Here is a 12,396-nt window from a genome sequence, read left to right on the forward strand (position 1 = left end):
TTTTTTGCAATAGATGAGGAGAGAACCATATTTTTATTCAAATATGGATGAAATAATTAAAGAGAATTATAATTATGTCTTCACCAAAAATCATGTATTTTTAATTGTTTTTCAAAAAGTGAAAATGTTATATATTATTGTATTGAAAAGTATTTTAGTAGGTGTTTAGATCACTTACATGAATGAATCTCAAGGTTTGTCTTTATGGTTTACTTTGGTTAGTTATAGGGAAGTCAAATACAACAAATAGTTAACAGAGAACATATATGAGTTGTTAGGTTATTACGAAGGTGAAAAATAGGTAATACAAAAATATTTACAAACAACTAATTATTATTGTAATGAAAAAAATGTGATTATCCCTTTAAACTATGAGTAAAATCAATGAGCAATGTTGAATGATAGATTGTGAAATTTTTATATCATAATCACAATTAAGTCAATATATTGGTAGGTCATCCATATAACGATACATTAGCAACTAATGAAAAGTCCATTGAGTCTTCATCAAATGAAAGATGTGGAACATATGAACATGAGGTTTTCACCCTCATCTCTCATTTCATGAAATGCTAAAAAACCAACAAAATCTAGGACTTCATTCCACACTCTAAGCCCGACAAATTTTACAACAAAGGGTATCATCTAACATGATCTAGAGAAACATTTGGGAGAGACAAGCTGGATGTGAGAAAATAACTTTGGGATGACAAATTTATGACAAGGACAAACGATCTACGTCAAAGAAAAGAAACTTGCATGAAACTTACATAAAATATAATTGTTTGAACAAAGTAAGTTTATTTAATCCAAATATTCAAAAGTAATAAGACCATCCAAAGTCTCATTTGACAAGAATTAATTATCATATAATTAATTAAAGTCTTAACCAAGGCAATGGAAAGACTATAAACTTATATTCTTTCTTATGGAATTATTTACTCGGATAAGAATAAAAAGATTCTTTAGTCATTGTTTATGACACGACGAATTTAATGCAGTGGACAAGCTTAATCAAATTTTCTTCTTCTTCTCCGTTAGAAACCTTTTAGGTGTCATTTACTGAATTATGTTTTTACAATTACCTCATGGATCTATCCTTTTGTTATTATCTCTTACAAACAAACCATTAAAATCTTAATCCAATTGGAACCAAATTATAGAATTAGAGTTCAAATTAAGAGAAATATAATCATTACAAATTACATATAAATAAGAATTTTACAATAAGATGTGTACACACACTCTTGAAAAAAGAACAACAAACTCAAAGAAGAAAGAAAATATCACAGAATCAACAACTCAATCTTCAAAATATTCAAAGGAATGAGGCATTTATCATTTTGCATGTGTATTATTAATTCTATATTTTTGTCAAGTGAGGTGTCTTTAACCTCATTATTATGCTCTAATTGGTATTGTTTGGTCTGAATAAAGTGTTATTGGTTTCACTTTATATCTAACACTATTTTGAGAAGAGGGAAATTTAAATTAAATGTACCTAGAGGTTTGACTTTAAAATTTAAAAGAGTGATATTTGAATCATATTAGATGGTAATTTACATTAAAGTTCATTTATCCTAACTAGTTACTACATTGATAATGTATATTGATGCACAACCAATCAAATAACGAGTTTGATTGTACATATATTGCACATTAGTGTTATACAAATTGTTCTCACATCCTTTTCTTTTTAATGTTTACTGTCTCTTTTTCTTAATGATAAATGCTAGATAGATTTTGAATATGTATGCATGGCATCCGTTTGTTAGGCTATTCTCTCCAATAATAAATGCTCTGTTCCCAAAACTAAAATCACTACAAGAAAATCATGAAATAGAAACCAATTTGTAGAAACCAAAATAATTAGTCGCAATAGTAACTAAATTAGAGACCATTTTAGAAACTAAAAAGAAATTTGATTTCTAAATTAGTTTCTATTATTTTTAAATAGTTTCTAAATTGGTATCTAATTAGCAACTAAGGTTTTAACTACCAATTATTTAGTTTCTAAATTTGGTAGCAAAAACCTTGGTTGCTAATTAGATACCAATTTAGAAACTATTTAACAATAATAGAAAATAATAGAAACTAATTTAGAAACTAAATTTCTTTTTAGTTTCTAAAATGGTCTCTAATTTAGTTACTATTGTAACTAATTATTTTGGTTTCTACAAATTAGTTTCTATCTCATGATTTTCTTGTAGTGAATTCATCATAAACGAGCAAAATAATATAATAACATTTAAAAGACATGAACCAACCTTATTAAAGCTTCCATATGGAACCATAAACATCTCTATTATAGGACTACTTACTATCATTTTCACTGTTCCAACAACCACAATGCATCTCAATCCATTTTATAATATACTAGCAGATCAAATCTCTTAAACATGATGTAATTACAACGTAGAATTTTGTAAATACTTATATGTAAATTATGTTCATGGTTATGAATCTTATTAAATATGTATATAAGTATAAATATGTATTTTATGAATGAGATTCTTAGAATAAGAAAAATAAGGATTTCAAATATTGTTTGGAAGGTGAAATCGAGACAAATATGATGTTTGGAAGGTGAAAAAGATTTTGAGAGACTAGTTCTTTTTTATTGATAAATGAAATTCATCAACTTTCGATCTAAAGTATTTATCACACGAATAAGCATGAATCATGGATTTATAAACAAATATCTTAAGAACTTTTTGACTAACTTATTGAGAAAGAATAAGAAAGTTTTGAATTTGAGGCTGATAGGTTTTGGTTGAATAATGGTATTAAATATAAACTAAGTTAGTATATGATTTACCTTTGTTTGATAGATAGATTTTGACCTAAAGTTATGACAAGAATTCAAATATTTTATTTACTTATTTTATCTTTACAATCATGGTTATCAAACTCGCGAATTAACTCGTTTGAGTTTACATTGTCACTCATTGGATGAGTTAATTCATAAACAAACTTGTTTTTAGAGTAAACTCAATAAACTTGCACAGAACTCGGTGAACTCGGTTGAACTTTTAGTTTGCAATTGAGTTGACGATTTTAAAGGGTTTTTCTTTAAATCCAAAACAACCCGTTTTTGAACCCAAAATTAGACAAACTCACATTGCCAACATTAGGGTTCGCTCGTGTTCTTTTGGTGGCGTGTCTCTATTTTGATCGTGGTGTAATGTCTATTCGTGTTGGTGTTGGTGGTCGTGTTCACTCTTTCGTGGTTGCCTCTTCTTGCATCTCTGTTTTGATTGTCGTAGTTTATATTATGATCGTGGTGGTGCATCGCTTCGTTCGTTGCGGTCGTGATCATTTGGTGGGTTTGTTCAGTTTGGGTTTAGGGTTTGTTTGACCAAGAGAATATTAATTTTTTTTTTGCCTCTACGACGAAGTTTTTTTAAAGGTTACGCTGGAGAGAACATTGGGAGTATACTTGCAAACTCATTTTTTTTAATTAAAAACCGTTGGGTTTTTCTTCAATTGAATTTTAATTTTAATTTCAAAAAATTTTACTTTTTAAGATATGTTTGGTAGTAGATCAAATTCAACTACGGACAACCCAATAACAACCCCATTTATTAAAAATAAGTAAAAATTTTGTAGGATATAATGTTTATCCATAACCCAACCCAACTGCATAATGGTTTATAATATTTGTATTGTATGAACTTATTTATTTGAGGTACTTTTAACTTATATAATTCTCATTCACTACTAAATGTAATTATTTTATTAATATTGTGAAATTTATTTTAAGTACCTTTTAATTAATTATATAATTAAAATACTTTTGTTATACAAAGTAAACTTTTACAAGTCTCCTAGTCGTGTAAACAGAACTTCCAGAAGTCTACGTAGACTCTTAAGTTTGATAATCTTGTTCACAATAGACGTTACAACATACACATGATTGTGTCAACAAAGAAAATTTGACATTCAAGTTGAATTAGCTATAAGTGAAGCAATAAATAAATTTTGTAAAGAAAATTTAATTATACGTTATTTTTTTATAAAATTAATAAATTACATATTAATTATACGTAAAAATTATATTTTAATATATATACATATATATATATACATATATATACATACATATATATACATACATATATAACATTTATACTTTATTTATTAATTATTAATATATATATATATATTTACATTTATAATAAAATAAATAATAATTTAAGTTTTAATTATTAGTATTCTTTATTAATTTTTTTATTCTAATTTATATTTATAAAAAATTATATTAAATTATTTCATAATTTTTTTTAATATTTATTATATTTAGCAAATCATTCACAAACTTCCCACCTATTTACTTTAATAGAAACAACTTCATTCTCTTCAAAATTTTCGTAAACCATCTCAAATTCACTCCTATTTTAAACAAAGTATTATTAATCTTATCGCTCAGATTGCTCGGTCCCCCTTCTCTCCTCCGTACTGAGACAGTTGGTCTTCAAAAGTAACTAATAAAGAATAATAAACAATTATTTAATAAATGTTACCTCTTTGATGATGATCCACGTAATGAAGGATCACAGCGGTTGCAGTGGTGGAATGGGAGCTCATTGGCAGCGGCGGAAGACACGTCGTCGACGGAAGGATTGGCTTTTAATTGCACTTGATAACCAACAATAACTAACATCCGAGGTCAGAAGCAACCACTAATCAGTATTCTTTATTCAAATTTGACCATAAAGAATCCCTTTTAATTTGAAGTTTCACTTATGAATATGGAAATTATGATACCAAAGCCTTAACCAAGCATTGCAGTAAGGTTGTGATGTGATAGATGAAAATCAAATTGAAGACCAGTGCTGTAGCAGCGACCAAGAACTTACTCCCTCTTACCTTTAAGCTATGCAACATCATGAACAATAATCTGAAACGGAAATCAAGGGTAACTATTACCAATAATCTCCACAAGAGCATGTACCATTTTTGAAGTGGTGAAACCTGCTAGAATCACGCACAATAATTTCTACATTTTTTATCTCTGATATGTACTTGATGGCAACATGACAATCACTGCAAACCCGCAAGTTTTTCATCACCCTTATTGGCACTCCCACTGGGGTGCTCATTAAAGCAAAAGAAATTGCCAATTTCTCACTATGGTGCCTCAAGTTCTGTTCTTTTTCCTCATTGTCCATGTCATGCAAAACAGAGTTAGTATCAGGTACATAGCCCCGCTTCTTCATTTCTGAAGTTAATTGTTCCAGATACTGATTAATCTCCACAAGTTTTGGGTGGCATTCACCACCCATATGAAACTGGTGAACCTGATTCTTCACTTCTACCCAACTTACACCTGGTTCTTTCTTCACCATCTTGTCTTTCATGGCTGTCCTTACCTCAGAAACATTGTGCCATCTCTTAGCTGAAGAATAAATATTGGCAAGTAGAACATATGAAGCTGAATCTTGAGGATCAATCGTAAGAACTTCTGCAGCAACTCTTCGTCCAATTTCAGCATTCTTGTGGAGTTTACACGCAGATAATAATGTCTTCCATATAATTGCGTCTGCTTTTACAGGCATGGATCGTATCATGGCCTCTGCCTCCTCCAAACAGCCAGACCTGCCTAGTAGGTCAACCACACAAGTATAATGCTTTAATCTAGCCCCGAGTCCATACTTTTTCACCATCATATCAAAGAAATCAAGTCCTTTATCCTTCAATCCACAATGACTACAAGCATAAAGCAAGCTCAGGAAAGTGACCTCATTTACTGGCTGATTTTCTTGTTCCATCTGATTGAAAAGTTTGATGGCTTCTTCTCCTTGACCATGAAACCCATAAGCAGCAATCATTGAACTCCATAACACAACATCTCGCTCTTTGCATTCCAGAAAAGATTTGAAAGACTCTTGCAAACATCCACATCTAGAGTACATACTAACCAATGAACTAACTACAGAAACTTCATAACTAGCTCCTGCTTTTATTGCTTCAGCATGAATTTGCTTCCCTTGACCAAGGATAGCTAACTCCGAACACGAGCTGATCACACTCACAAAAGTAATCTTGTCTGGTCTAAAACCTGCCTTTTTCATCTTACAGTATTGATCCAGAACTCCCTCAAAGGACCCTTTTTGAGCTTTTCCAGCCATTAGTGTATTCCAAGCAACCAAATTGTAAGCTGGCATGCAATTGATAACTCTTTCCCCATCGTCCATGCTTCTAGCTTTCATATACATATGAGCTAAAGAGCATCCAACAACCAAATTAAACTCAAACCCACATTTCATAACATAGGCATGAACCTGTTGGCCAGCAAACAAAGCTCCTAGATGAGCACATCCTCTGAGCACGCTACCCAACGAGTACTCATCTGGCACTAACCCCAACTCATTCATTCTCGAAAATATGATTAAAGACTCTTCATTCATTTCAAACTTGGCCAAACCCGTTACCATCGCGTTCCACGTGGCAATATTTCTCTCAGGCATTGCATCAAACAGGTTCCTGGCGCTCTCGATGTTGCCCATTTCTAGATAGGCCTTAATCATGATGTTACATGACATGATGTTCTTCCTCGGCATTCGATCAAACAAAGCAACAGAGGCTCTAAGTTCCCCAAATTTCGAGTAGAGGTTGAGGAGATGGTTGGAAATGAATTTGTCTGAGGAACAGCCAGAAGTTAATATCAAAGAGTGAATCTGTTTGCCCAAAGAAACAGACTTTAATCGAACGCATGCTTGGAGGAGGTTTGAGAACAAATGGGGTTCTTCCCATATCTCAGACACAAAGCTTTCAAAAGCTTCTCTTACGTGCCCTTTTGAACACAAGGTTGCAAATTGTTCTTTTGCTATCCGAAAAGTGGTCATTTTGCAAGTGGGTTTGTGGAGAAGCACAATTTGAACAACGGTGGGCACAGAGACACACACACGAAAGAAGCTTCTACGAGAAAGACCAAACATGCCCATGCATGAAACATGGGCTAAGGGATGTTTATGTTTAATTGTTTGGTTGTTTTCTTTAAAGTCCCCCCTCTCCCGTAACAAAAAGAATACAAATTTTGCATTACTCACATACCAAGAGCAATGAATAATCGTGTTGATGTCTTCTCAAAGATAACCAATACTAAAAAAATAGTGTAACATTGAACTCTCATACAAAAACATTGAATATTCTAATTTGAGATCATGACGATAGAAAGGAAAGGTAATAGTTGGATGACCTCCCTTCATCAATTATCTAATTAATGATGTTCTTTTTTATGACTCGACTGAAGTCAAGAAAGTATGTTAAAAAATTCAAATTTAAATTTTAGAAATGTAAGTAAATTTTTATACTTTATACTAGAAAAAAACACGCATGCTTCTCGTATTTTTTAAATAGAAAATAGTAATTATTAAATATTATAATTAAAAAATTAAAAAGAAATATTTTTTATAATATTTGAGATATTAAAAGATTATAAAAAATTGTGAATTATCAAAAATTGTGAAAAAAAATTGTTTACACCTGTAGAAGCAAATTTTTTTACAATATGTTTGGTTACACATTTGTCATTGGATCGAAGAATAGATCCTAAGTCATTTCTTATTTTGGACATGAAATTTACTCTCATGTTCAAGATAACTTCTATTTGGATGAGAGACTTAAGTTTCGAACTTCTATCTTAATGAATAATATCAATCTTTATTGATAACTTTTATTTGAATATGTAATCAGTTATTTGATCTTGTGACATTCCTCACTTAAAATAAATGATAAAATATTTTCTTTGTTGATACATTATTTTTTTATCTCAACATTTTGATATTTACAATTATATATTACTAACTTAAGAGAATTTTAAAGATAAAAATAATATTAAAAAAATCAATCAAATTTGAGTCATTACATCAGTCTCTGTATATTTTTACTTTCTGAATGCTATTTACCACTCCTAAGAATGCCTCTTAAATTTATTTATTTATCCAACTCACATACTCATGATATAAAAATGTATAGATTCATATATTTATGATATTAGAATTCATTATTCATAATTTTTAAAATAAATTACACAGTCACTGGCTAGAAACTACCTGGGTTGACAGTGAAATGCCTTTGACAGTATTCATTCCAAGGCTGATAATGGTTGCAGCAGACAAGGTCAAGCATATTCAAGCCTCCAATTCTTTCACCAGGTTATCATAAGAAATTTATAATGCAGGAACAGGTATCCTTACAAAAATAATCATCGATTATATATTGACAGATTACTTTTCTCACCAACCAAACAAAGTATAAGAGTAACAAACATGTTACCTACACTCTTTTGTCAAACTAAACCAAACTCAAATCCACTAGCATCAATCTAATCTAATGGTGAAAGGTTAGACAGTTTGCACAAATTCTTTGGTTAAAAACTTGACAGTGTTTTATTATACAAAGAAAAAAATAACACAACCTAGCTCACAAATACTGTGAATTTGCATTTGCACTTAAACATTGCAGTTACAACTCTACTTGAAATTAAAGTTTTGTTGCTGTTGACAAAAGTTACACCGTATTATAGACGTATAGACCACTTATTTTACACTTAACATTATATATATGTATATGTATATATATACTCTGTTGTCATTTATCAACACTACAAAAATGAAAAAGTAAGGTAGAATCGTTAATCATTCACAAATTTGGAGCAGGCTGTAGAGGGAATTCCGTATTCTAAAAGATAATACATATTAATGATGTTGCATATAAGGTATTTAAACAGTGGCTGGTACTGGAGTTGAAGGAGGGACCCGGTTTTCAGCTGGAATTTCAGCAAATTCAGACAGTATAGCACGGAATTCATCTCCACTCAATGTCTCCTTCTCCAGAAGGACTTCCACAATCTTGTCAATGGCCTCACGGTTGTTCCTTATATGTTCTAAGGCAATTTCATATGCTTCATCTGAGATCCTCTTGATGGCAGCATCGATGTCTTCTGCAAGCCTCTCTGACATTGAGTTCCTTGCCATCATCCTCATGATAATATCCCCACTTTGTGCTGATGGTTCCATCAGTGACCAAGGACCAATATCAGACATTCCAAATGTAGTTACCATCTGCAAGAGTATCATTTAAGGTTTAATTAAGAGGTAAATAAAAGAAGAAAAAAAGACTTTTCTAGAAGAAAAATAAAAAGTTCATCCTTCAGAGTGAACATCACCATTCTTTCAATTAAAGCAAAAGTTTCTTTGTTGCATTGCAGGCATTCAAGAAATCATATGACGTGATCTTATTGGTGGTTTCACCAATTAATTGTAGCTAACAATATAACTCCTATTGTTCTGGCAAAACATTGCCAAAATGAAACCAGATACTAAATAAACTAAGGAGTCATAGTTCATTAGATGAGCAGTGTATGAGTTGTTGTAATCCTCCTAGTACCCGAGTTTGATTCCTTTCTAAGGATCAAAAAAAGGATTCTAAATAAATTCGGGGTTATAAAATATTAGCATCTTCCACCCATAAAATATAAAAGATAAAAGAGATATAGTGCGACACTAGAGCATATGATTGGCAAGTACCTGTTTTGCCAAACCGGTGATTTGCTGCAAATCACCAGCAGCTCCAGTTGTGACCTCAGGCTCACCAAAAATAATTTCTTCTGCAGCCCTACCACCAAGTCCACCAACAATTCTTGCGAAGAGTTGTTGTCTGGAGATCAGAGTTGGATCGTCGGAAGGAATGAACCATGTAAGACCCCGAGCTTGACCACGAGGAACTAGTGTTACCTTTTGCACAGCATCATGACCAGGAGTCAAAGTTCTGCAAACAAGCACAACCGTGTTTTACTGAAACAGTTTTTAAATGTTGCCACTTAACGCATAACAGTGGTAGTTTTGCTTGCTTAAGCTAATATATTAAGTGTTAGATAGAAAGTCATGAAGACAAAATACGGTGCTTCGATTGCAATCTTGAAACATTTACTTAAAAGACAAAAACGAAAGTCAAAATTCTCACCCACAAATTGCATGACCAACTTCATGATATGCTACTAAACTTTTGCTCTTCCCATCTGTCATCACTGTTCCCTCCATTCCAGCAACAATCCTATCAATAGAATCATCAATCTCTTTAGAGGAAATTGCTGTCTTTCCACGTCGACCGGCTAATATGGCAGCCTCATTCAGGAGATTTGCAAGATCAGCTCCACTAAAACCAGGCGTTCTCATGGCAATCACATCAAGAGAAACATCACCATCAAACTTTTTATTGCTACCATGAACCTTTAGGATTTCAGTCCTTCCCCTTATATCTGGAACATCAACTGTTACCTGCAGAAGCCTTGATGTTCAGTAATTTACTCATTAACAAAAGCATTAGGCATTTCATAATATAATCATACCTGTCTATCAAATCGTCCTGGTCTCAATAAGGCAGAGTCAAGAATATCTGCCCTGTTAGTTGCTGCAATGACAATGATACCAGTATTACCCTCAAAACCATCCATTTCTGTCAAAAGTTGGTTCAGGGTCTGCTCTCTTTCATCATTCCCTCCACCAATTCCAGTTCCTCTTTGTCTTCCAACAGCATCAATTTCATCAACAAAGACAATGCAAGGGGCATTCTCTTTGGCCTTCTTGAACAAATCACGAACTCGAGAAGCACCAACACCAACAAACATCTCAACAAACTCAGAACCAGATATTGAAAAAAAGGGAACACCAGCTTCACCAGCAATAGCCTTGGCTAACAGGGTCTTTCCAGTTCCTGGAGGACCAACAAGAAGAACTCCTTTAGGTATGCGAGCCCCAACAGCAGTGAACCTCTCAGGCTTCTTTAGAAACTCCACCACCTCCATAAAGTCCTGCTTGGCTTCATCCACCCCAGCAACATCATCAAATGTCACTCCAGTGTTTGGTTCCATTTGAAACTTGGCTTTAGATTGACCAAAAGCAAGAGGAAATCCAGGCCCACCAGGACCTCCCATCCCTCCTGATCGTCTCGAGAGAAGGAACAAACCTCCAATCAAGAGCAAAGGGAAGGCCAGATTCCCAATCAGATTAGCTAAAAGAGAACCTGACTCTTCTTGGGCACTATGAGCTGCAAAGTCAATATTCTTTTCCCTGAATTTCTGAAGGAGCTCCTGATTAAGTCCAGGGAGTTGAACTTTAACACGCTGCACCCTATTCCCCAATTCAGGAGAAACAGCCTCAACAACAGCAATGGTTCCGTTTTCATAAAGATCCACTTTTTTTACTCTGTCCTTGTCCAAATACTCTAGAAACCTGGAGTAAGACATTCTGGAGGAGGAAGCCCCTTGTTCATCAGCATAAGCTTTGCCACTTCCCAACAATGCAGGCACACCAACTCCAGCATTTCCAAGCAATAATTTCAGAAACCCCCTTCTCCCTTCTTGTTGCCTTTCCTCCAAGGATGCCCTTATGGAAAATGCTTTTGACGCCTTGTTATTATTCAATGACGAAAGTCTCCAAGATGAGTAGAGATATCTTCCATTGAAGTCCTTCTTAAGAGCCACTCTATTACCCCGTGTAGATAAACCATTCCCAACAAGGCATGCAGATGATGCTGCCATCTATATCAACAATACCATCCAATCCAAAACAAGGGCTCTTAAATACTATAATTATGATTGTAAAACAATTTCTTATTACGTGAACCAACAAACAAAACACACTCTAAATGTTCAGAAGTTTCTAGAATGAAAAAGCAACAACCCAGCAATTTGTTTAATTGGAAAGAGCAAGGAAATCCCAGTTCAATTAATGGGAAGATACAAAAATGAGGCTTTAAAAGGAACTGACAAAGTTGAAGGCAGTTAGCACAAAATTAAAGACATGAACAGCCAAGTAAGCTTTAAGATAGCAGAGAAAAGAGGCACAGAAAAAATCCCAAAAAAAAAATTGAACAGAAAGAAGCACATACCTTAAAAGTAAAATGTGATAGAGAAAGTGAGGGATGAGAAGTGAGAGTAGAGAATTAGAAGGTGTTGGTGGTGCAGAGGAAGGTGATGATGGAAGCTGTTATTGTGTGGTTTTAGAAGGAGTGGCTATGGTTCACCAAACTCATACGTGGCGTTTTTCTAACGTTTGATTCGTCTCTCTTCTGCTCAACTTCATATTTCAGATTTTTATATTTGCTTTCGAAAAAAGACGTTGATTTTTTACATAATTTTAATTGTTTACACCTGAATCTAGATATTATTATTTTATTTTAATATACATTTAAAATGAATTTTTGTTAAATAAATTATGAAGTTAATTCTGTGATTTTGTTTAAAAAACACACAGCAATAAGTTTTTAAAAGACTTTGTTAAATTGTTATTTATAATTTATAATAAGAAAGAAAATATAATTACAAACGCTTGCTCCAAAGAAAAGCACGTTGGCCTGAAAGAAATGTCCAACACCGTCCACATGGAATTT

The 12,396-nt window shown here is 33.0% G+C and overlaps 2 protein-coding genes across 3 annotated transcripts; both read right to left on the reverse strand.

The window, feature by feature from the left end:
- Positions 1 to 4,329: 4,329 nt before the first annotated feature.
- On the reverse strand, positions 4,330 to 7,145 carry LOC137811709 (pentatricopeptide (PPR) repeat protein). Its single transcript, XM_068613540.2, has one exon. The coding sequence runs from the start codon at positions 6,945 to 6,947 to the stop codon at positions 4,926 to 4,928; it is 2,022 nt and encodes a 673-aa protein (XP_068469641.1). The 5' UTR covers positions 6,948 to 7,145; the 3' UTR covers positions 4,330 to 4,925.
- A 1,472-nt stretch (positions 7,146 to 8,617) lies between these two features.
- On the reverse strand, positions 8,618 to 12,104 carry LOC137811708 (ATP-dependent zinc metalloprotease FTSH 2, chloroplastic). Of its 2 annotated transcripts, XM_068613539.1 has the most exons (5): positions 11,896 to 12,104; positions 10,355 to 11,545; positions 9,970 to 10,283; positions 9,534 to 9,774; positions 8,618 to 9,068 (listed from the first exon to the last, which is right to left on the reverse strand). In XM_068613539.1, exons 2-5 carry the CDS (start codon positions 11,543 to 11,545, stop codon positions 8,727 to 8,729), a joined length of 2,088 nt encoding a protein of 695 aa, XP_068469640.1. In that variant the 5' UTR covers positions 11,896 to 12,104; the 3' UTR covers positions 8,618 to 8,726. The 2 variants fall into 2 exon arrangements, with proteins under 2 accessions (XP_068469640.1, XP_068469639.1); XM_068613538.2 differs by lacking the exon at positions 11,896 to 12,104 and having other exon boundaries at positions 10,355 to 11,566.
- Positions 12,105 to 12,396: the final 292 nt, after the last annotated feature.

The sequence above is a fragment of the Phaseolus vulgaris genome, chromosome 2 (assembly GCF_051622355.1).
Source record: "Phaseolus vulgaris cultivar YP4 chromosome 2, ASM5162235v1, whole genome shotgun sequence".
NCBI classification, from domain to species: Eukaryota; Viridiplantae; Streptophyta; class Magnoliopsida; order Fabales; family Fabaceae; genus Phaseolus; species Phaseolus vulgaris.